The sequence below is a fragment of the Macaca thibetana genome, chromosome 15 (assembly GCF_024542745.1).
Source record: "Macaca thibetana thibetana isolate TM-01 chromosome 15, ASM2454274v1, whole genome shotgun sequence".
Classification (NCBI taxonomy): Eukaryota; Metazoa; Chordata; class Mammalia; order Primates; family Cercopithecidae; genus Macaca; species Macaca thibetana.
The window spans coordinates 8418042-8440557 of record NC_065592.1 but is presented as its reverse complement, the minus strand read 5'-3'; the positions used below and the strand labels follow the sequence as shown (position 1 = coordinate 8440557).

Sequence of the window (22516 nt, the reverse complement as noted above, 5' to 3'; positions counted from 1 at the left end):
ACTGCTGGGCATTAGAATCATCTGGAAGCCCGTCACTCATATGGCTGGCAGCTGAGTATGACTGTTGGTTGAGACCTCGACTGAGCTGTCAACATGAACCTCTATGATTGGCTTCTCTGTATGTCTCTCTACGTGTGCTGTTTCGGCTTCCTAACAATATGGCAACTGGGTTTTAAGAGTAAATACCCGGCCGGGCGCGGTGGCTCAAGCCTGTAATCCCAGCACTTTGGGAGGCCGAGACGGGCGGATCACGAGGCCAGGAGATCGAGAGACGATCCCGGCTAACACGGTGAAACCCCGTCTCTACTAAAAAATACAAAAAAACTAGCCGGGCGAGGTGGTGGGCGCCTGTAGTCCCAGCTACTCGGGAGGCTGAGGCAGGAGAACGGCGTAAACCCGGGAGGCGGAGCTTGCAGTGAGCTGAGATTGTGCCACTGCACTCCAGCCTGGGTGACAGAGCAAGACTCCGTCTCAAAAAAAAAAAAAAAAAAAAAAAAAAAAAAAAAGAGTAAATACCCTAAAAGAGCAAGGAAAAAGTGCATGGTATATTTGTGATTCTGCTTCAGAAATCATTAAAAAAAAAAAAAAAACTGGATCTTTCTATGTTGCTCAGGGTGGTCTCAAACTCCTGGGTTCAAACAATCATCCACCTCACCCCCACCCGCACCCCCACGTGGGCCTCCTAGAAAACCAGGATTACAGGTATGGGCCACCACGCCTGGGGCCATCACTTTCACCATACTCTGTTGGTCAAGGCTGTCACACAGATCTGCCTAGATTCAAATCCAAGTGGTATCAGTCCCCTCTCACCACTCAATGGGAGGAGTCTTGGGGTCACATTCTAAGATAAGCAATGTGGGATGCGCAATATTGTCGTGGACATCTTTCCAAAATATAATCTGTCACACGTCAAGTATCTCTAAGAAAGATAAAGAGGAAAATTTAACAATGTCAGGTACAACAGAAATCTCAGTCAACAGGGTATGAACTGAGTAATTCTAAACTTTCTCTTTTCATTTCCACCTCAAAATAAGTACATGGGCAGCTTTCAAAAGAAAAGCCTACACTATTAGTCTGTCTTCAAAAGCCTGTTAGAATCATGTGTGACATTAATTTCTGATTACTACCAAAAACTGAATGTCCATCAGTAGCCATTTATTTATTTTTTCCACTTATGACTTGGTACATCAGTTCTACTTCTAAGTCTATCAGAACTTCCAGCTCCACTTATTATGCTGTTATAACAATTTGCAAACCAATCAACTCTTTTTTTTTTTTTTTTTTTTTTTTTTTTGAGGCAGAGTCTCGCTCTGTCGCCTAGGCTGGAGTGCTGTGGCTGGATCTCAGCTCACTGCAAGCTCCGCCTCCCGGGTTCCCGCCATTCTCCTGCCTCAGCCTCCCGAGTAGCTGGGACTACAGGCGCCCGCCACCTCGCCCGGCTAGTTTTTTGTATTTTTTAGTAGAGACGGGGTTTCACCGTGTTAGCCAGGATGGTCTCGATCTCCTGACCTCGTGATCCGCCCGTCTCGGCCTCCCAAAGTGCTGGGATTACAGGCTTGAGCCACCGCACCCGGCCAATCAACTCTTAACAGTGTACACCCCTCCCAGTCTAAAATACGATTCACACAATGGTTCTCAGTGAGGTAAACACTTTGACAAACACTGTGAAGAGTTACTGTCCAAAAGGGCAACACATTATGACAGCTACGCTAAGTAACAGAGTCCTGAAGTTAAATAAAGTGCTTGGAGGAATACAACTACGCCAAGAGCTTAGCATTTTACCAACTTAATTCTAGCTTTTTCTGGTTATCCAAATGTATATCTCTAGCCTGGATCTCCTCCCTGGGTTCCTGATGCATATATTAAGCTATTGATGCAATATTAGATAATTAGTTATGTAACAGGCATCTTGTAAAATGTCTAGCACTACACTTCTGTTCTTCTCCCCAACAAGCTCAATCCTACTGTTCTCAGTCTCCCATTTCCTTGTATTTGTCCATAGCATTTATCATTATCTGATACACTGTAAATATAGATTACATATAAGCAAAACATTTTTTACTATTTGGTTAACTGCCATGTTCCCTTTGCCTGGAAAAATGCTTGGCACGTAAGTAGCTTAAAATATTTTTTTCGTTTCTTTTTTCTTTTTTTTGAGACAGGGTCTTGCTCTGTCACCCAGCCTGGAGTGCAGTGGTGCAGTCACCACTCACTGTAGCCTCAACTTCCTGGGCTCAAGCGATCCTCCTGCCTCAGCCACTATGTCCGGTTAATTTTCTGTAGAGATGGAGTTTCACCATGTTGCTCAGGCTGGTCTCAAACTCCTGGGCTCAAGTGATCTGCCCACCTTGGCCTCCCAAAGTGCTGAAATTACAGGCATGAGCCAGCATGCCTAGCCCAATAATCTTTTTCAAATGAATTAATGAATGATGACTTATCTGGGTACCTGAATAAGTCATTACTAGAAAACCATAAAGAACAAAGAGTACCTTAAAGTGATGATAATGTTTGTCAGTAGCTGACTGGGTAAGGAAGTAGAATATTGCTAGATTTTAGATTTGCTATAAAGAATAAAAATGAGCAAAAACTGAGAATGCATGAGAAGGAATCAAAATGTTAAACAGTGCTACCTAAGCCACATCAAAACTACCTAGAAGAGCTTTTGAAATGACATATTCTTATAAATGGCCAGGTGCAATGGCTCACACCTGCAATCCCAGCACTTTGGGAGGCCAAGGCAGGGGGATCGCTTGGGCTCAGGAGTTCAAGACCAGCCTGGGTGACATGGCAAGACACCATCTCTACAAAAAATACAAAAATCAGCTGGGTGTGGTGCTGCAGGCCTGTAGTCCCAGCTACTTGGGAAGCTGAGGTGGGAGGATCGCTTGAGCTCGGGAGGTCAAGGTTGCAGTGAGCCTTGATTGAGCCACTGTACGCCACCTGGGTGATGGAGTACAAACAAACAAAAATTACAGATTATTATACATAAAAAAACTACAGATTTCTCAGATTGCCAGTTTGGAGAATGCTAGAAAGTGATGAGATAATAAATATCCAGCACTCAATCTGGGTACCTGAATATAATCTCAGGCATCCAAGATTGAATAGAGATTGGAATTAAGAAGATCTAAACAGGGCCAGGCACGCTGGCTTATGCCCGTAATCCCAGCACTTTGGGAGGCCAAGGTGGGTGGATCACTTGAGGTCAGGGGTTCAAGACCAGCCTGGCGACATGGTGAAACCCCACCTCTACTAAAAATACAAAAATTAGCTGGGCGTGGTGGTGGGTGCCTGTAATCTCAGCTACTCAGGAGTCTGAGGCATGAGAATCTCTTGAAACTGGGGGCCGGAGGTTGCAGTGAGCTGAGATCACACCACTACACTCCAGCCTGGGTGACAGAGCAAGACTCTGTCTCAAAAAAAAGGGAAAAAAAAAAAATCTAAACATAACTAATGTGCTATAGTCTGCCTAAAGAAAGAATGGGTTAACAGTAAAGGAATCACCTACACAGCATCTATAAAACAGACTCTATCTGTAAGGTAGACCTGTCCTTGAGAGGAGGTAGACGCCTAAGGCTGCCATTGTCATCAGCCATTCCATTCATCCAATCCTATTTTCATTTTATGCTCTCCAAGAAATGCTATACACAGTTTAGCTTCCACCCAGATTAGGCTACAGGGAGAGAACGTAGAGATCAGCAAACATGAATATCCAGTCTGTTTATGAATATACTTCTCACTATAAGTTTAAAATTCATTCTGGTTTATTCAACAGCCTTGGGAATTAGGTTAGCATGAGTCACCTCCAGGCATACTGAAAATAAGAAATTTGCTAGCTTAAAAGAGCTGGGGAACAAACCATGATAACCCTAACAAGGTTGTATCATCTGAGCAGAGACAGAAAGGACAAGAATAAAGTGCTGGTAGGCTTAGGTTTTGCAACCAGCTGGTGGAAAAAGGACCTGTGGCCAATATTTGATTTACCCCACAAGACAGAGCAGGGAACGTGCCTCCCCCTTGAACATCTTGAAGTGGGAGGAGGCAGAGGGTGGCTCCTAGGCCTTCTTTGTTCACTACTAGGCCTTCCCTTGAATGTGCAAGTCTCCACAGCAATCCTTTTCAACCTATTCCACCCATATATAAACAGGTTGAGAAATGCAATACATAGAAAGACTCTCTACTGAAACCCACTCCAGTAATCCAGTCAGCCAATTGGCCCAGTGCAGCCTGCAGCTAATGAGCTCCTCTCCATCCTTCTCCACACTGAAAACTGGCACCATAGCTACCTGCTTTCAGCAGTTCAAGGGTATTTCCCATGCTCTCAAGGTGAAGCCGTAGTCCTCACATGGTTTTTAGCTATAGTCTGCCTCTTCAGGCTCCTATTACAACTCCATCACCTGCTCATCATTTGAGAGCTCTGTGCTCTCCATGACCCTTTGGACATACCACTTCCATCTTCTTTTCCTGGAAGGCTCTGTCTAGATCCCCTCCACCCTTCTGACCACCCCACTTCACCTGTAAAACTTACTAGTTCTTCAGGACTCCACTTGGATGCCATTTCCCCACCTCAGTTACGCTCCTGTACACATTTCCGTGGAGTTACCCTACCTTAGTCCTTATTACACAATAATTCCTCTCTCTCTCTCTCTCTCTCTCTCTCTCTCTCTCTCTCTCTCTCTCTTCTTTCTTTCAGAGGGAGTTTTGCTCTGTTGTCCAGGCTGGAGTGCAGTGGCACAATCTTGGTTCACTGCAACATCCACCTCCTAGACTCAAGCGATTCTCCTGCCTCAGCCTCCTGAGTAGCTGGGATTACAGGCGCGTGCCACCACACCTGGCTAATTTTTTTGTATTTTTAGTAGAGATGGGGTTTCACCATGTTGGTCAGGCTGGTCTTGAACTCCTGACCTCATGATCTGCCTGCCTCGGCCTTCCAAAGTGCTGGTATTACAGGAGTGAGCCACTGCACCTGGCCTAATGAAATTTTTATAATTTTGTTTGGTTACCTCTTTTATGTACAAAGTTATAAATATTGAGCACTACCACCATCACTCCTCTTGCCAAAAACGGCTGTAACAAGAACTAAACTTCTCCTAGGATGACAGGGAGACACCTTACTTGTGAAACTGAACAATGTAAATAGCCTATTTTTAAGGATAAGTTAAAATAAACTTTTTTTTTTTTGAGACAGAGTCTTGCTCAGTTGCCCAGGCTGGAATGCGGTGGTGCGATCTCAGCTCACTGCAAGCTCCGCCTCCCGGGTTCACGTCATTCTCCGGCCTCAGCCTCCTGAGTAGCTGGGACTACAGGCACCCGCCACTACGACCGGCTAATTTTTTTGTATTTTTAGTAGAGACAGGGTTTTACCATGTTAGCCAGGATGGTCTCGATCTCCTGACCTTGTGATCCACCCGTCTCGGCCTCCCAAAGTGCTGGGATTACAGGCGTGAGCCACTGCGCCCGGCCTATAAACTTTTTTTTTTTTCTTCAGACAAGGTCTTGCTCTGTCACCCAGGCTGGAGTGCAGTGGCGCAAACACAGCTCACTGCAGCCTCGAACTCCTGGCCTAAAGTGATCCTCCCATCTCAGCTTCCCAAGTAGCTGGGACTACAGGCATGCACCACTATACCCTGGTAATTTTTTAATTTTTAGTAGAGATGGGATCTCAATATGTTACCCAGGCTGCTCTTGAACTCCTGAGCTCAAGCTATCCTCTCACCTTGGCCTCCCAAAATGCTGGGATTATAGGTATGCGCCATCGTGCCTGGCCGATAAGTAAAATGTAAATTTAAAAAGTCAGTCATGGTGAAGAATATACTTTACATACACATATACACTTAGGAAATCTAAATGTCCTTGCCCAAACACTTCCAGAAATTTCCATATCTGTTCCAATGCAAATACTTCTAAACCTCTTCATTATCTCTGCCAAGAAGAAATCAATCCCAAACTAAGCTGATAGGCAGAATAATTCATTAGATGTTTCAAGCAGCAAATATCCAGCTTTTTAGGTGGGGAAATAATGTGACTTCAGTGGAACTTTTTTAAAAAAGTGGTAATAATAGCCAAAGAAAACTATTTCCCCCTAGGAAAAAACTTAAATCTTAAGGAAGCCGAAGTATACTGCTAAAAATTAGTATGATTAGTGTTTTGGAGTGGATTTTATTTTTCTTCAAGGAGGAAAAAAACATGTGATTGATATGACCTCTTGAAATCCAGATTTCCTGTCCAAAGCAATGCTTTCTAGGCATTTTCCAAATATTAGGTTTATTTTGTTGTTAACATGTATACCAAATTTCAAATCAGAGGGCTAGGACCAAAAATAGCTCATTTTTCATGAATCCTGCTTACAGCAAGAGTTCTACAATTTGTTCCCAAGGACCAGAGTTTTTTTCATTAACCCTCCCCATGATTATAATAATTTCTATTTACCTATCACCTTTCATCCAACAACCTCAAAGTACTTTATGAACAATTTCTCATCTTTATGTCTTCTTGTCAAGAGAAAGGCAAGCATCATACCATGCTTTATAGATTGGGAAAGCGAAGAACAGAGATGCAAGGACTTGCCGGATACTGATAAATATTAGATTAGGCAAGCAATGCAACCCAGGCTGAGTCCTCCAGCACTTCCTCACTCAACTGGGAGCACCCACACCGTTTGTCTCCAGAGCCTGTCTGGTCTTTAAATGGATTTCAGGAACCCATTCTCAATTTTGGCTGTGCAAATAGAAGTACAAGGGGAATAGATTCCTTTACAGGTCTCAAGTTTTCTTCTGCTATAGATAATAAAGAAAGTATTTCGTTTCTTGTTTCTGAAGACTCAAAACTTTGAAACCCTGAATGTGGGCCAGGCATGTAGTCCCAGCACTTTGGAAGGCTGAGGCGGGCGATCACTTGAGGTCAAGAGTTCAAGTCCAGCCTGGGCAAAACAGGAAGACCCCCGCCTCTACAAAAAAACTTTTTAAAAAAAGTTACCCAGGCTGGGCCAGGCATGGTGGCTCACGCCTGTAATCCCAGCACTTTGGGAGGCCGAGGTGGGCGGATCACAAGGTCAGGAGATCGAGACCAGCCTGGCTAACACAGTGAAACCCCATCTCTACTAAAAAAAAAAAAAAAAATTAGCTGGGCATGGTGGCGGGCACCTGTAGTCTCAGCTACTTGGGAGACTGAGGCAGAAGAATGGCATAAACCTGGGAGGTGGAGCTTGCAGTGAGCAGAGATTGTGCCACTGCACTCCAGCCTGGGTGACAGAGTAAGATTCTGTCTCAAAAAAAAAAAAAAAAAAAAAAAAAAAAGGCTGGCTGTGGTGGCTCACGCCTATAATTCCAGCACTTTGGGAGGCCAAGGCAGGTGGATCAAGAGGTCAGGAGATCGAGACCATCCTGGCTAACACTGTGAAACCCCGTCTCTACTAAAAATACAAAAAATTAGCCGGGCAAATGCCTGTAGTCCCAGCTACTTAAGAGGTTGAAACAAGAATCGCTTGAACCCAGGAAGTGGAGATTGCAGTAAGCCGAGATCACACCACTGCACTCCAGCCTGGGTGACAGAGCGAGACTCCATCTCAAAAAAAAAAAATGTTAGCCAGGCGTGGTAGCGTACACCTGCGGTCCCAGCTAATTAGGAGGCTGAGGCGAAAGGCTCATTTGGGCCCGGGAGGTTGAGGTTGCAGTGAGCCATGTTTGTGCCACTGCACTCCAGCCTGGTCAACAGAGTGAGACTCTGTATTCCTCCTTGTTCTTTCTCAATTTCATTAAAAATAGTTTTCACCAAGACATATTTCTGTTAGGCAAATTCAGAAACTTGATACTATTCCCACTAATTAATATCCACACAAATTAATTTCTTTAAATTAGAAAAGAGAAACAATAACTGGCTTTGAAAGAATGAGGAGATTACTAGACATCCATGAAGCATCTGCTTGAATACAAGCTTCATTCATGACTGTTTCTGCTGGCTCTGCAGCATTTAGTGCTGTGAGTCATTGATTCTCAGTGATTCTCAATATGAATAACATCAAATGTTTTATAAAGCAAAATCTACAGCAGTGATGGGGAAATACGAGTGAATGATGGGGATAAAGGGAACCGTGCACTACTAACACAGAAGATCCAGTTTTTGGCCAAGTGCGGTGGCTCATGCCTGTAATCCCAGCTCTTCGAGAGGCCAAGGTGGGAGGATCACTTGAGCCCGGGAGTTCAAGGCCAGCCTGGACAACATAGACCCCGTCTCTACAAAAAAATGCAAAAATTAGCAGAGTGTGGTGATGTGCGCCTATAATCCCAGGTACTTGGGAGGCTGAGGCAGGAGCATCACTTGAACCCGAGAGGCAGAGGTTGCAGTGAGCCGAGATCATGCCACTGCACTCCAGCCTGGACAACATGGAGAAGTGCCGAAAAATGACTCGCTGCAAGGACTGTGGCTAGCATGCAGCCTCCTTTAGGGTCCACCTCATCTTTCGAGTTGTGGGCATCTCTTCTTATAGCACCCCAGCCAATGACTGAGCAAGCTGGCAGCCAAGACCACCCTCTTCTTGGGACGACCTCTGGCCAATGATAAAGGAAGGCAGAGGTACAGAGGCCTAGCCATTTCTGCCAGAGGATCCTTGTGTCTGCTCTGGAGCTCCCCATTGGCCTGGTGGGGACTCTGGCAGGTCTGCATCGTGATCTGACGGCTTCCACTCTTTTCCCTTCACGGATGTTACTCCCCAATAAAACTGCACTCCTGACTCCATCTAAGCATCTTCTTCCAGATATTGGCACAAATGGTACTTACCTTACTGGATTCTTGTAGCAAATAAACAAGATGATGGATGTAAACACTTTGCCCAGCACCTGGGACATGGCAGGCACTCAATAAATGGCAGTGATGATAACAATCATTCAAGAGTTTAAGATAATAAGGAGGCCAGGCACGGTGGCTCATACTTGTAATCCCAGCACTTTGGGAGGCCACCGTGGGCTCTGTAGCATTTAGTGGTGTGAGTTGTTAATCACCTGAGGTCAGGAGTTCAAGACCACCCTGACCAACATGGAGAATCCCTGTTTCTACTAAAAATACAAAATTAGCCGGGCATGGTGGCGCATGCCTGTAATCCCAGCTACTTGGGAGGCTAAGGCAGGAGAATCGCTTGAACCCGGGAGGCAGAGGTTGCGGTGAGCCGAGATCATGCCATTGCACTTCACCCTGGGCAACAAGAGTGAAACTCCATCTCAAAAAAAAACAAAGACAATAGGGGATGGCACACGTGAAAATATTACAATAACTACAGAGTTCATAATAAGTTATTCCCATTTTGGCACCACAGAGAAAGTAGACAAGTACAAATGCAAACTGTGGCTGCTATTAGGTGTTGATGTAGGAATTAATTCTTACTAAAAACCTAATTCCAATCACTAGAACTGTATGCTCTAATTTAAAAAATCATATTGTTTATATGATGTTATAGTTTACATGTGAAAGTTATTATGGCTTTTGCAACAAGAAAATGGAAGTTCCATCTACCTTTCTTTGTTGGTGGGAGTGGTGGTGGTTTGAATCTATTTCTAGTATTAAACAATTGAGGTTGTTAAGCTTTCCATAAGTTTAACATGGAATTTTACAAATAGGGTGAGGTTTGAGTTAAAAGTTGGTCTGAAGTGGAAGATCACGATAAACTGGTATTAAAAACTTACAGCCGGGAGCGGTGGCTCACGCCTGTAATCCCAACACTTTGGGAGGCCGAGACGGGTGGATCATCCGAGGTCAGGAGTTGGAGAACCAGCCTGGCCAACATGGCGAAACCCCATCTCTACTAAAAACAAAAAATTTGCTGGGCGTGGTGGCACACGCCTGTAATCCCAGCTACTCGGGAGTCTGAGGCAGGAGAATCGCTTGAACCTGGGAGGTGGAGGTTGCAGTGAGCTGAGATGGTGCCATTGCACTCCCGTCTGGGCGACAAGAGCAAAACTCCATCTCAAAAAACAAACAAAGAAACAAAAAAACTTACATACCCCCAAATTACTCTCTAATATAAATACACACATTTGGCCTCTTATCATTTAAAAAAACAGTTTTTTAACTAAACACATTACTAGGCTCAAGCTAGTATGAGTGTACAAGTAAAACAGGAAACAAAAATTCCTTTATAAACACCAATTCCAGAAGACTTCACACCCACATTCTAAAATCTAATTAGATTAATTTCCCAGGGCATTCATGTATTCTTAGTAGCTTTCAATTTTTAAGTGTCAAAATAAAGCCTTATTTTTAAATGTGGGTGGTGTTGATGAAACAAGTATGAGTAATACTTGCAGGAAACATAATATTAGCTTTAGGTGGTTAGTGGGTGATACTCAAATGGTCCTTCAAAGAAGTACTTTCCATGTCTCACCAATGTAAAGCATGAATTGTAATGTGTTCACATAGTAAGTACAGACACTTATAAAACTCTTTTACATGCTTAAAGTACAGTTTTGCCTACCAAAATGGCAACTTACACAAATTTTCAGGATTCTGTCTAATGTACAAAGTGAAGGCAACAAACTGATGTCTCAATATCAACTGCAAATTCTCTCCAGGCCTCCCACGGTTTGTTTTCTTTTAATATCTACTAAACAGAAAAGACATGTGCAAAGTTTGTTCTCATGGAGAAGTAAGGATGGCAAAACTAAGTTGATTTTGTTTCTTTTCTGAAGCAGTTCTGCCCTACCCACCATGGTTCGGGGAGTATTATCGCCCCTGTTGGTCTTGCCACGTTTATCCCAAACAGAAATCTCTGAAGGGTTAAGAAAAAGGAGCAGTAGAGGCCAGGCATGGTGGCTCCACCTGTAATCCCAGCACTTTGGAAGGCAGAGGCAGGCAGATCACGTGAGGTTAGGAGTTTGAGACCAGCCTGGTCAACATGGTGAAACCCCATCTCTACTACGAAAAATACACAAACTGGCAGGGCATGGTGGTGGGGGCCTGCAGCTACTCGGGAGGCTGAGGCATGAGAATCACTTGAACCTGGGAGGCAGAGGTTGCAGTGAGCCAAGATGGCGCCACTGCATGCCAGCCTGGGAGACAGAGCAAAACTCCATCTCAAAAAAGAAAAAAGAAAAAAGAGCAGTAGAAGAGCTAGGGACTATTGTTAATACAGTTCTCCAATGTAGCATTCAAGGGCAGTAAGAAGAGGTAATACTTCTCCAATACCTGGAACTGTTAATAATTAGTTACTTTAACTACTTTTTTAAGATTAAAAAAAAACTAGTTTAAAATTTCGACACACTAGGAAAAAAAATTCAACACACCATAAAGTGTTCTTACATAAACATACATACACATATCATGCCTAAGTAGAATGAACAACAGAGAAGGGATAATTTTTCAAACCCTACTTTAAAGGCAAAACGGTCCCTAGACTGTGTGTATTTGCGGGGAGAAAGGATATGGAAAATCTCTGTACCTTCTCAATTGTGCTATGGACCGTAACTGCTCTAAAAAATAGAGTCTATTTTCCAAAAAGATACCTAAAATTATATATATTTTTTAAACTGCCAAAGTGCAGAAAGGTGTTATAATTATCTTCCCATTATTTTTAAAAAGCAAATGTTAAAACAAAAGGAAAAAAAGGGATTTATTCATTTATCCAATAAATATTTATTGGACTTCTACACGGAGTCAAGCATTGTTCCCACTACAGTCGGTAGACAATCCTCACACGGCTGCCTCTTGAAAGTGCAAATCCACGATCAGGGTCAACATATCCAACAGTCGAATGTACATTATATGCCTGGCATGGTTCTAAAAATCACAGGTAAAAAAAAAATTACATACAATCAACACAGGTGTTTTTTTTTTGGTTTTTTTTTTTTGAGACAGTCTTGCTCTGTCGCCCAGGAGGTAGTGCAATGGCGCCATCTTGGCTCACTGCAACCTCCACCTCCCAGGTTCAAAGGATTCTCTGCCTCAGCCTCCCGAGTAGCTGAGATTACCGGCGTGGACCACTATGCCCGGCTAATTTTTGTATTTTTAGTAGAGATGGGGTTTCCCCATCTTGGTCAGGCTGGTCTCAAACTCCTGACCTCGTGATCTGCCCGCCTCAGCCTCCCAAAATGCTGGGATTACAGGCGTGAGCCACCACACCCAGCCCACAGGTGGCTTCTTACTATGCTAACCAATATGCATTATTCAGGTTTCTCTGTTCTCTTTCTTGTACATACTTCATTTCTCATTAGCACCAGAGCAAATAAATAAAGATGACAGAGAGGACACTAGAAGGCAGCAAAACCAGGTTCTGTCACTGAATAATTTGTTAGCTGCAAACAGAATAATTACGAGGAAGGCTTAACTTTCCAATGGATTTATTCATACTTCACACTAATGAGCAAGCTAATAAAAAGCTGAACTAACACTTCAGTAACCTGTCACTTCCCTCAGTAAGCAGGCAAGGAAAAAAAAACAACATTCAAATGTAAGCAACTCTTGCTTTGCCATTTCTCCAACAACCAGCCACAACTTCCACAAGTCAGTGAACATATTTACCTTACTAACACTGCCTTTTTAACAAGTCTTGAGTAAATGTATTTTGGTTGATTTTACATAAAAACATACTTTTTCTTTTGACTCTGATGTTACAGGCTAGAGGTAAAACCTACTTTCAATGCTTCCACGTAGATATCTTTCAATATATATAACGTGACTCACAACAGATTCAGGCTGGTGTCTTGTGCACACCGTAGTTGTTAAATAAAAATTTTGAAAATTGATTAAAAGGCAACGTTATGAAGAGCTGTACACTATTTTATTATAACCTAATCACTTCAAAATGGCCATTTAAGCCTGGGTGAGGTAGCTCATGCCTATAATCTGAGCACTTTGGGAGGCCGACGTGGGTGGATCACTTGAGGTCAGGAGTTCGAGGCCAGCCTGGCCAAAATGGTGAAACCCCATCTCTACAAAAAAACCAAAAACTTAGCCAGGTGTGGTAACGCACACCTGTAGTCCTAGCTACGCGGGAAGCTAAGGCAAGGGAATTGCTAGAACCTGGGAGATGGAAGCTGCAGTGAGCCGAGATCATGACATTGCACTCCAGCCTGGGCAACAAGAGCAAAGCTTTATCTCAAAAAAAAAAAAAAAGAAAGTTTATTTCTATGAAGGAGTTGAAGAAAAAGTAAAAAAGAAAGAGGAAGAGAAAGGTTTTACTCCCTCTACAAAGCAGGATGTGGCTTAGAGTAGGCCTTCAGTGTAAAATGCACATTAGAAACCTGTAGTTTCTAAAAGCCTATATTGACTTTAACCTGAAGTCCTAAAATGTATGTAAAATCTGAGAGTATTTGTGAAGGTCCCTGAGAGCTGCAACCACCTGTTACAAATAACTCATGGCCACCCAAACCATAGCTCTTTCTCCATCTAAAAGAATAATTCTGCCAAGTTCGGCTTGAGCGCACCATCATTATCTCATTATACATGTGCATGATTCCAAAGCCACCATTCAAGGAAAACCCTTAATCACTGCCCTCCGCTCGGCTACCCAGTGTACCACACATCACCAAGTCTCTGACCGCCGGAGAAACAGGGTTTACTTTTCGTAATCCTTCATTATTCTAGTTTTTTTAAATCTCAAAAGCTACTAAGCCTTATACATCTTTGCATTTCACCTGAAAACTTAGATTTTGCATTTCTCTTAGTAGCACAATCATGTGTTCATTCCTTTCCCTATATTAAACTGTAAGCTACTCAAAGGCAAATGCTAGTACTCATAAGAATGTCTTTTTTAAGGTCAGGTGTGGTGGCTCATGCCTGTAATCCCAGCACTTTGGGAGGCTGAGGCAGACGGATTACCTGAGGTCAGGAATTTGAGACCAGCCTGGCCAACATGGCGAAACCCCATCTCTACTAAACACACAAAAAATTAGCTGGGCATGGAGGCAGGTGCCTATAATCCCAGCTACTCGGGAGGCTGAGGCAGGAGAATCGTATGAACCTGGGAGGCAGAGGCTGCAGTGAGCCGAGATCACGCCACTGCATGCCAGCCTGGGCAGGCAACAGAGCAAGACTCCGTCTCAGGTAAAAAAAAAAAAAAAAAGAAGTTTTTAAAAACGTCTTTTTAAAAACTTCTCATTGCCATACACTTGCATATACAGAACTGTTAACTGATTCATTCTACCTCATAAAATTATCAAGTGAAAAAATTACAGATAGTTCATATCCTTCTCCTTTAAAAATATTTTCCAATTATTTTTATTGTAGAAAATGTCAAACATATATACTAGAAAGAATAATGTAATGAACACTTCTGTACTCAGCATCTGGCTTCAATAATGGCCAATTCTGTCTCACTATCTCTGATCCACTAACAACACAAATTATTGTGAAGCAAATCTAACATTTCATATCATTTATTTGTATATATTCCAGTTCCCATTTATTTTCTTTTTTATTTTTTTTTTAAGAGAAGACATCTCCAGATATTCCCCAAGCTGTTCTTGAACTCCTGGGCCCAAAAGATCCTCCCAACTCGGCCTCCCAAGGTGCTGGGATTACAGGCCTGAGCCACTGTGCCCGGCCTCTCTCATTTATTTTCAACCACTCCTAACCCTGCCTTCCTTCCCACTCCTCCACCCTCAAAAATAAATGTACGGAATAATGCAGGCAATTGCTGCTGTTTTAGCAGTTTTGCTCATAGCCACTCCCTCTCTTTGGAATTATATTCTATCCCATTTACCAACATCACTGAACTGTCCACCAAGGTATTGTGTTCGGTCCTTATTTCACTCAGAAATATATTGTACCTTTTCCCTCCATAATTCCATCTGCTGTTTGAACAAGTGAAAAAAAAATTGTGCCACAATTTCTACTGTCTTGATAAAGATTTCTTCTGATTTGCTTCCCCACCCCAGATAAGCTAAAGAGAGTGGAAGGATTAGAAGAGGAAAGAAACTTCAATACAGCACTCAAAGTGGTAAATTTTGCCTAAACTGGTGTGTGCAAATATTTTAAACGATTTTATTTTCAAAATGGATACTTGTAAACATCAGTGGAAATTTTGTCATAAATCCCTTTTAGGCAGAAGATGTTTATAAAATGAATTATCTTAATGTAAGGGAGCTATTGCCCTCAGGATTTTGGTAATAACAACCATAGCTGCTTCTGTACCTAACAGATGGTTATGTAAAAACAATTAAAGCAAAATAAAACAAAACAAAAAACAAGGGAGGATGCGCTCTGTTTCTGCAATTGCTCTAACCTTGTTTATTTTGACAAGAGATTTCTCGGCCTCATCTCAGATAGCAACACCACCCTACACTTTCTCCTCCACACCCTTTGCAAATAGAATTCCAAAAGGTAGTTGCAGGCACTTCAGAGTTCAACCTGGGAAATGGCTCATCTTGAGGGCATTTCAGTGCAGTAACTGAGATTTCGTCTACTCCTTCCCCGGCCGCCGCGCTGCCCATCCCCTGCCCAGTGATTTCCCCAGGAATCCGCGGACGGCAGGGAAAGAGCTCCATCCACAGCCGGCCACTCGCCTTCCTGGGGACGGCCCTCAGCCCCGAGGGCTGCCCGTTTACCGTGCGCACCCCCCGGCCAAGCATCCCCGCCAGGCGTCCCTCACCGTCAACTTTCCCCACTGGAAACTCTTCTCCGAGCAACCGTTAAAGATTGACCCCGCGAAAGCCTCTTCCTGAGGGAGATCACGTAAGATGTCTCCCCAACTCCCACTTTCTCCTCCAGACCAGACGTCGCAGTGCCCACATCCACTCAGGATTGAGCTACCCCGAAAGAACAAGCGCGCCTGGTGCCGCCACGGGCCAGAAGTCCTCGCCTCCAGAGCGAAGACCGCACTGTAGCCCCGGCACCCCAAAACCCGACCCCCGGCGCTCGCCCCGGCCGCCCCGCCCCCGGGGAAGCGCCGGATCCGCCAGCGCCTCCACCGAGCCAGGACAAAACTCGCAGCCGGGGCGCCCAGAGACCCAACGCAGCGCCGCGCAGCCGGGGCCTCCACGCCCCCACGACCGGTCCCGGCCCCCCCCCGGGCATCCGCGGCTCGCCCCGGGGGATTAGGGCTCGGCCCGACACACACCGCCCGCCCCGGGGCTCAGGGGACAGGGAGGCCCGCCTGTGCCGTTCCTCAGGCCGCTGGGAACCCGCACTAACTCCCCTCGCCTCCGAAGGACTAGCCGGTCCGCACCTCCTGCTCGGGCCAAGGCCGACAAGGGGCACGGGGACCCCGCCTCCTCCCCAGGCCGCGGCGACCCCGACGAGCGCGCCCTCGCCTCCGCCCGGCAGCGCGGCCCGCGCCCCCTCCCCAGGCCGCGGGGAAACGCAGCGCACGCCCCGCATCTGCCCGCGGGCCCAGACCCTCACTCACCCAGAGCTCGGTACCCCAGCTCATGGTGCTGGGGGCGCGAAGGGGCGCTCCGCGCGGCGGGCGCGGCTCTCTGGTCCCCCACCCCGGCGATCCCTTTGCCCCCCGAGATCCCCGCGACCGCGGAAAGCCCGGAGTTCGCGCGGCCTCCTCCGGCTCGCAGCTCCTTGCCCGGGGTCTCCTCGGCGGCTCCTCCTCCCCGCCGCTCCACAGCAAAATGGCCCGAGGAAGCAGCAGCCGCGGCCGCCGCAGCGCCCGCCCGCCCTACACCAGGAGAGCGGGGGAGGGGCGGCAGGGGCGGGGCGGGGCGCGGGGGCGGGGCCGGCCTGACAGCTCGCGCACGCGCGCCCGCCCCGCCCCGGCTCGACCCCCTCCCCCGGGCTCCCGCGGCCGGGTCCGCGTCGCCCCGGGGTCCGGAAGGACGTGGAGGGAGGTGTGAGGGACGGCGGGAACCGCATCCCGAGGACTCCCCCTGCCAATCTCCTAATGACTTCTTAGTGACCACTCTCTGCTCGCAGTACTAGCGCTTGCCTTGGAACGCGGCCGGCCCTGGGATCACCGATGCTCCGCGGAGGTCTGAGATCGCTCCCCTGCGGTCTGAGATCGCTCCCCTGCGCGCAGCGCCGCTCTGGATTTAAGGACAATACTTTCCCCTGGCAGCCATGCGCGCCGAGTAGAGTGAGCCCGGGAGGCTCTTTTCCCACCGCCTGAGGGAGGCCCGAGAGCCCCGCAGGCTGGCGCGGTGAGAGTGGGGCGGTAGTATCTGCGTGCTGTGCGAATAGAAACGTCGAAGCAAGCGCGACGGCCTCGAGTGGTTGGGGAAAAAATCCAGGGGCGTGCACCCAGTGATTTCCAATCTTTGAAACCAATGATTTCCAACTTGTTCAGCCAAGAAACTCTCAGGCGTGAAATCACGTTACCGCCTAGTGGGTAAAAGCAAAGGCGTGGGGTACACAGATAACTTGTTTGGTTCAAATCCAGCACGTGCTGACCCGGTGGAGGAGGACAATTCCTCCACTGCTGGAAGCGCAGAGCGCAGTCCACCAGATGGAGGCAATAACGCGACCATCTCACCGCCCGGCGGTGAGGATCAGGGTGAGCCAAAGCCTAGGGTTGGTAAACCCAGCGCTCATTTTATCAATAGACGGACTCCCTCTTTATATATCCAAAGATCTGCACAAATGTCGTTACTGACAAGCTATGGAAAATGTTTGGAATTCCAGCTCCTCTGACTCACTAGGCCTTTCCTCACAGCTTATCTTTCTCCCTCGGTTAATGCTACTACTGGATCCTTTTCTGAGTAACCGTGTGACTCCCAACATGGGCCCCCAGTTAAAAAATACTTTACGATGATGCATTTCTCCAATCTCACCCCACCATTTTCAACCTGCTTATCATTCTCCTCCATTAAAAGGTGCAGCTAACCCGGGTCTAGTGGCTCACGCCTGTAATCCCAGCACATCAGGAGGCCCAGGCAGGAGGATGGCTGGAGGCCAGGAATTTGAGTCCAGCCTGGGCAACATCACAAGACCCTGTCTCTACAAAAAAAAAAAAAAAGTTAGCTGGGCATGGTGGCATGCACCTATGGTCCCAGCTACTTGGGAAGCTGAGACAGGAGGATAGCTTGAACCTAGAAGGCTGAAGTTGCAGTGAGCCATGATCATGCCATTGCCATCCAGCTTGAGCAAGAGAGCAAGACCCTGTCTCAAAAATATTAACAATAATGAATTAAAGCCGGACATTGTGGCTCACGCCTGAAATCCCAACACTTTGGGAGGCAGAAGAGTAGATCATCTGAGGTCAGGAGTTTGAGACTAGCATGGCCAACATGGAGAAACCCCCTCTCTACTAAAAACACAAAAGTTAGCCGGGCGTGGTGACAGGGCACCTGTAATCCCAGCTACTCAGGAGGTTGAGGCAGGAGAATCGCTTGAACCTGGGAGGCAGAGGTTGGAGTGAGCCAAGATTGTGCCACTGCACTCCAGCCTGGGTGACAGAGCGAGACTCTGTCTCAAAAAATAAAATAAAATGAATAATAATAATAAATTAAGAGGTGGAGCTACAAAAAACAAAACAAAACAAAACAAAAAACCTCTTGGAGATAAACCTCCAACTCTACTTCCTTTGTTGGGCAGTTACAATAAATTTAAGTTGTCAAAACTGTTTTGGTCTGCGTTTTTTCAGTTACAACCCTCCCTTCCTGCCCACCCCCATTCTTGTGTCTGTATAAATATTTTGCTCTCAGTTACTAGGTCTGAGTTCTCTTTCGTCCAGAGACTGCTAGATATATAACAATGAGAACAGCCAGCTACCTATCTCCTAAGGCAGATTAATAGCCAGAGTGAGTTGCAGGGGGAAATTGAAACAATGTTGCAGTGTTTAGTCTGCTAAAATTTGGAAATGGTACATGCAATGCAGGTTTATCTAACAAGACTTTGCCTCAGTAATCACCTTCCTGCCAGGGCTTGACTTAGTCAAATACAGTGATCTAATCTTGACCAAGTTCTTGGAGACTTCTCAAAAACAGTGACCACTTGTGAAAATACTCTAATCAAGAAGTAAAACAACCTGCTGCTTTAAAGAGGAGAAAGAGGAAGAGGAAGGGACAGCAGAAGAAAGACCACATGAAGATGAAACTTTTTAAGAGGAGTAAGCAGGAAATTGTTAGTTATAGGAAGGAACCCAATAAAAGTTGCCGCAGAACTCTATGGAAATGAGTTAATTATACCACACTGCAAATATCTTTAATTTTATTAAGCTTTGGCAGTAACTGGAAAATGCTTGAAAGTGTCAAATCTTTCAAAAAATAAAGGAGAAAGACATCAATGATCATGAAGCAATGAGAACAGGGTTTGGGATAAAATGAAATAAGCCAGAAGAAAAAAAGGCTAAAATACAGCACAGCATGTTTTTAGGAAGAACTAAGTCCATTTCAGTTTCCCTTCAGAGCAGGAGGAAGTGATTCTAAGACAAGGAAGTATCCCCATTAACGAACTACTGTGACCTGACCTACTTAGGAGCCAGTTTTCACCAGGGGTACTCTAAACTCGATGTAAACGCTGATATTATCTAGGGGGTTAGTCTGGGTTGCATACACTGGTTTGACCTCTCAGTAAAATCTAGAGAACACTGATTTACAAAATTATGATCTTGGTGTGATATTACAAAATATATATTTGGTCTTCAACCTTGTTTCCTGAAGTACAGCTCCTAAAATCCTTAAAGACCCCAAAATGACGTATTTTCATATACTGAGATGACTGATGGCTGACAGTCCTTAAGTATTAGTAGCTTCAAGACGGGACTGGTCATCATAAAGACCAAGACAAGATTAGAGGCGTGGGACTTTTATCTGCACCCACACTGTCACTCCAACCTCTGGGGACTGGGGAGAGGTGCTGAAAGTTAAGTTGCTCAGCAATGGTCAATAGTTTAATCAATCATGACTACATAAAATAAAGCCTCTATTAAAACGCCAAAAAACAAAGTTCTGAGAACTTCCAGATAGCTAAACACATAAAAGTCCCTACAGAGTTGGCTGGATGTAGTGGCTCACGCCTGTAATCCCAGCACTTTGGGAGGCAGAGGCAGGCAGATCACCTGAGGTCAGGAGTTTGAGACCAGCCTAGCCAACATAGTGAAACCCCATCTCTACTAAAAATACAAAAAATAAAATAAAATAGCCCAGTGTGGTGGTGACTGCCTGAATCCCAGCTGCTTGGGAGGCTGAGGCAAGAGATCGCTTGAACCCAGGAGGCGGAGGTTGCAGTGAGCTGAGATCGTGCCACTGCACTCCATCCACTGTACTCTGGCAACAGAGTAAGACTCCACCTCAAAAAAAAAAAAAAAAAAAAAAAAAAAAAAGTTCCTAGAGGGTGGCATGCCCAGAGAGGGCACAGAAGTTCCACTCTCCGGCCGGGCATGGTGGCTCAGGCTTGTAATCCCAGCACTTTCGGAGGCCGAGGCAGGCGGATCACGAGGTCAGGAGATCAAGACCACGGTGAAACCCCATCTGTGCTAAAAATACAAAAAATTAACCAAGCATCATGGCGGGCGCCTGTAGTCCCAGCTACTCAGACAGGCTGAGGCAGGAGAATGGCGTGAACCCACGAGGCAGAGCTTTCAGTGAGCTGAGATCGCCCCACTGTGCTCCAGCCTGGGCGACAGAGCAAGACTCCATCTCCAAAAAAAAAAAAAAATAGTTCCACTCTCCTTCCCCAGTACTCCATATATCTCTTCATCTATATCCTTCATAATAAACATGTTTCCCTAGGTTCTGAGAGGCACTGTAACAAATTAAACCCAAAAAGGATGACTTGAGATTTCTGATTTATAAACAGTTGGTCAAAAAGATCACATAACCTAAAACTTAAGATTGACACCTACTTGGGGTGGGGGGCAGTCTTGAGGACCAAGCCCTCAACCTGTGATATCTGACACTATCTCCAGGTAGATAGTGGCTGAGGCACGTGAAGTTCGAGGCTGCAGTGGGCCATGATCGCACCATTACACTATGGCCAGGGTGACAGCAAGACCCTGTCTCTAAAAAAATAAAAATAAAAACAAAAAAACCCACTAAATTAAAGGACACTCAGCTGATGTCCACTAAAAAATTACTTAGTTGGCTGTAGGAAGAAATACCAACACATTTTGTCACAAAAGTCCCCTATGTTAATTATTAAGTAAAAAACAAAACAGCTGGGCGCAGTGGTTCACGCCTGTAATCCCAGCACTTTGGGAGGCCGAGGCGGATGGATCACGAGGTCAGGAGTTCTAGACCAGCCTGGCCGACATAGTACAACTCTGTCTCTACTAAAAATACAAAAATTAGCTGGGCATGGTGGCGCACGCCTGTAGTCCCAGCTACTCAGGAGGCTGAGGCAGGAGAATCGCTTGAACCTGGGAGGTGGAGGTTGTGGTGATCCAAGATTGCGCCACTGTACTCCAGCCTGGGCAACAGAGTGAGACTCTGTCTCAAAAACAACAACAAAACAAAACAAAACTCTGTAAATTTATGGTTTTTTTTTTTTCTACTCTCAGTGGTGGACTCAAACATGTTCCACTGAATAATCTGATCACATGGTCAGTATTAGCAATGAAATAAGGTATCCGGTCAAACAGAACAGAGACCCTGTGTAGTTAGAGGCAAACAATTGTATTAGGGCTTTTTGGCAATTCTAACCCTGCTTGCAACTAATAAACATCTAATTCAGGGGCTTAGATGGACAGATATTTATACAGCTGTAGATAGATATGAGATTTTAAAGCAGATAGGGTTTCAAAATTGTTAAATTGGGATCTGGTGTTCTACTACTTACTCGTTGTATGGCCTTCTGCAAGTTACTTACATTCTCTGAGCTTCAGTTTACTCATTCAGAAGACAGGGATCTTGGCCAGGTGCAGTGGCTCACGCCTGTAATCCTAGCATATTAGGAGGCTGAGGCAGGTGGATCGCTTGAACCCAGGAGTTCAAGACCAGCCTGGGCAACATGGCAAAAACCCGTCTACTAAAAATACAAAAAAATTAGGCATGGTGGTGTGCCTGTAACCCCAGTTACTCGGGAGGCTGAGGCAGGAGAATTGCTTGAACCCAGGAGGTGGAGGTTGCAGTGAGCTGAGATCGCGCCACTTCACTCCAGCCTCGTGACAGAGACTCCGTCTCAAAACAAAACAAAACAAAACAAAAAAAACCAGGTATCTCATAGGTTGTCATTAGTCTGAAATTAAGGAATTGGGGTTGAGTACAGTCTTTGGTGTTAGCCAGATTTGGATAGCTCTGTCCAGACAGCTATAGAGACCTTTGGCTGAATTACTTTCCTTCTCTAAGCCTCAGTTTCCTTTTTGAGATGGAGTCTTGCTCTGTTGCCCAGGCTGTAGTGCAGTGGTGCAGTCTCGGCTCCCTGCAAGCTCCACCTCTTGGGTTCACGCCATTCTCCTGCCTCAGCCTCCCGAGTAGCTGGGACCACAGGTGCCCGCGACCATGCCTGGCTAATTTTTTGTATTTTTAGTAGAGACGGGTTTTCACCGTGTTAGCCAGGATGGTCTCAATCTCCTGAACTCGTGATCGGCTCGCCTTGGCCTCCCAAAGTGCTGGGATTACAGGCGTGAGTCACCACTCCCGATCAGTTTCCTCTTCTTTCAAATGGAAATATGGCCAGGCACAGTGGTTCACGCCTGTAATCCCAACAC

The 22516-nt window shown here is 45.6% G+C and overlaps 2 protein-coding genes across 29 annotated transcripts in view; both read right to left on the bottom strand.

Moving 5' to 3' along the window:
• FNBP1 (formin binding protein 1) overlaps nucleotides 1-16600 on the bottom strand; it is a 164688-nt gene extending 148088 nt beyond the window's left edge. For all 22 annotated transcript variants that reach the window (XR_007719605.1, XR_007719606.1, XM_050759941.1 and 19 more), the window contains exon 1: nucleotides 16331-16600. Coding sequence is in view for 20 of the 22 variants with exons in the window: in XM_050759941.1 (XP_050615898.1) it covers nucleotides 16331-16354 (24 nt within the window). In the remaining 2 variants the exon portion in view is untranslated. The remainder of the gene's footprint in view (nucleotides 1-16330) is intronic.
• The window catches only part of C15H9orf78 (chromosome 15 C9orf78 homolog), a 583691-nt gene that overhangs the window by 208863 nt on the left and 352312 nt on the right, over nucleotides 1-22516 (bottom strand). The window lies entirely within an intron of this gene.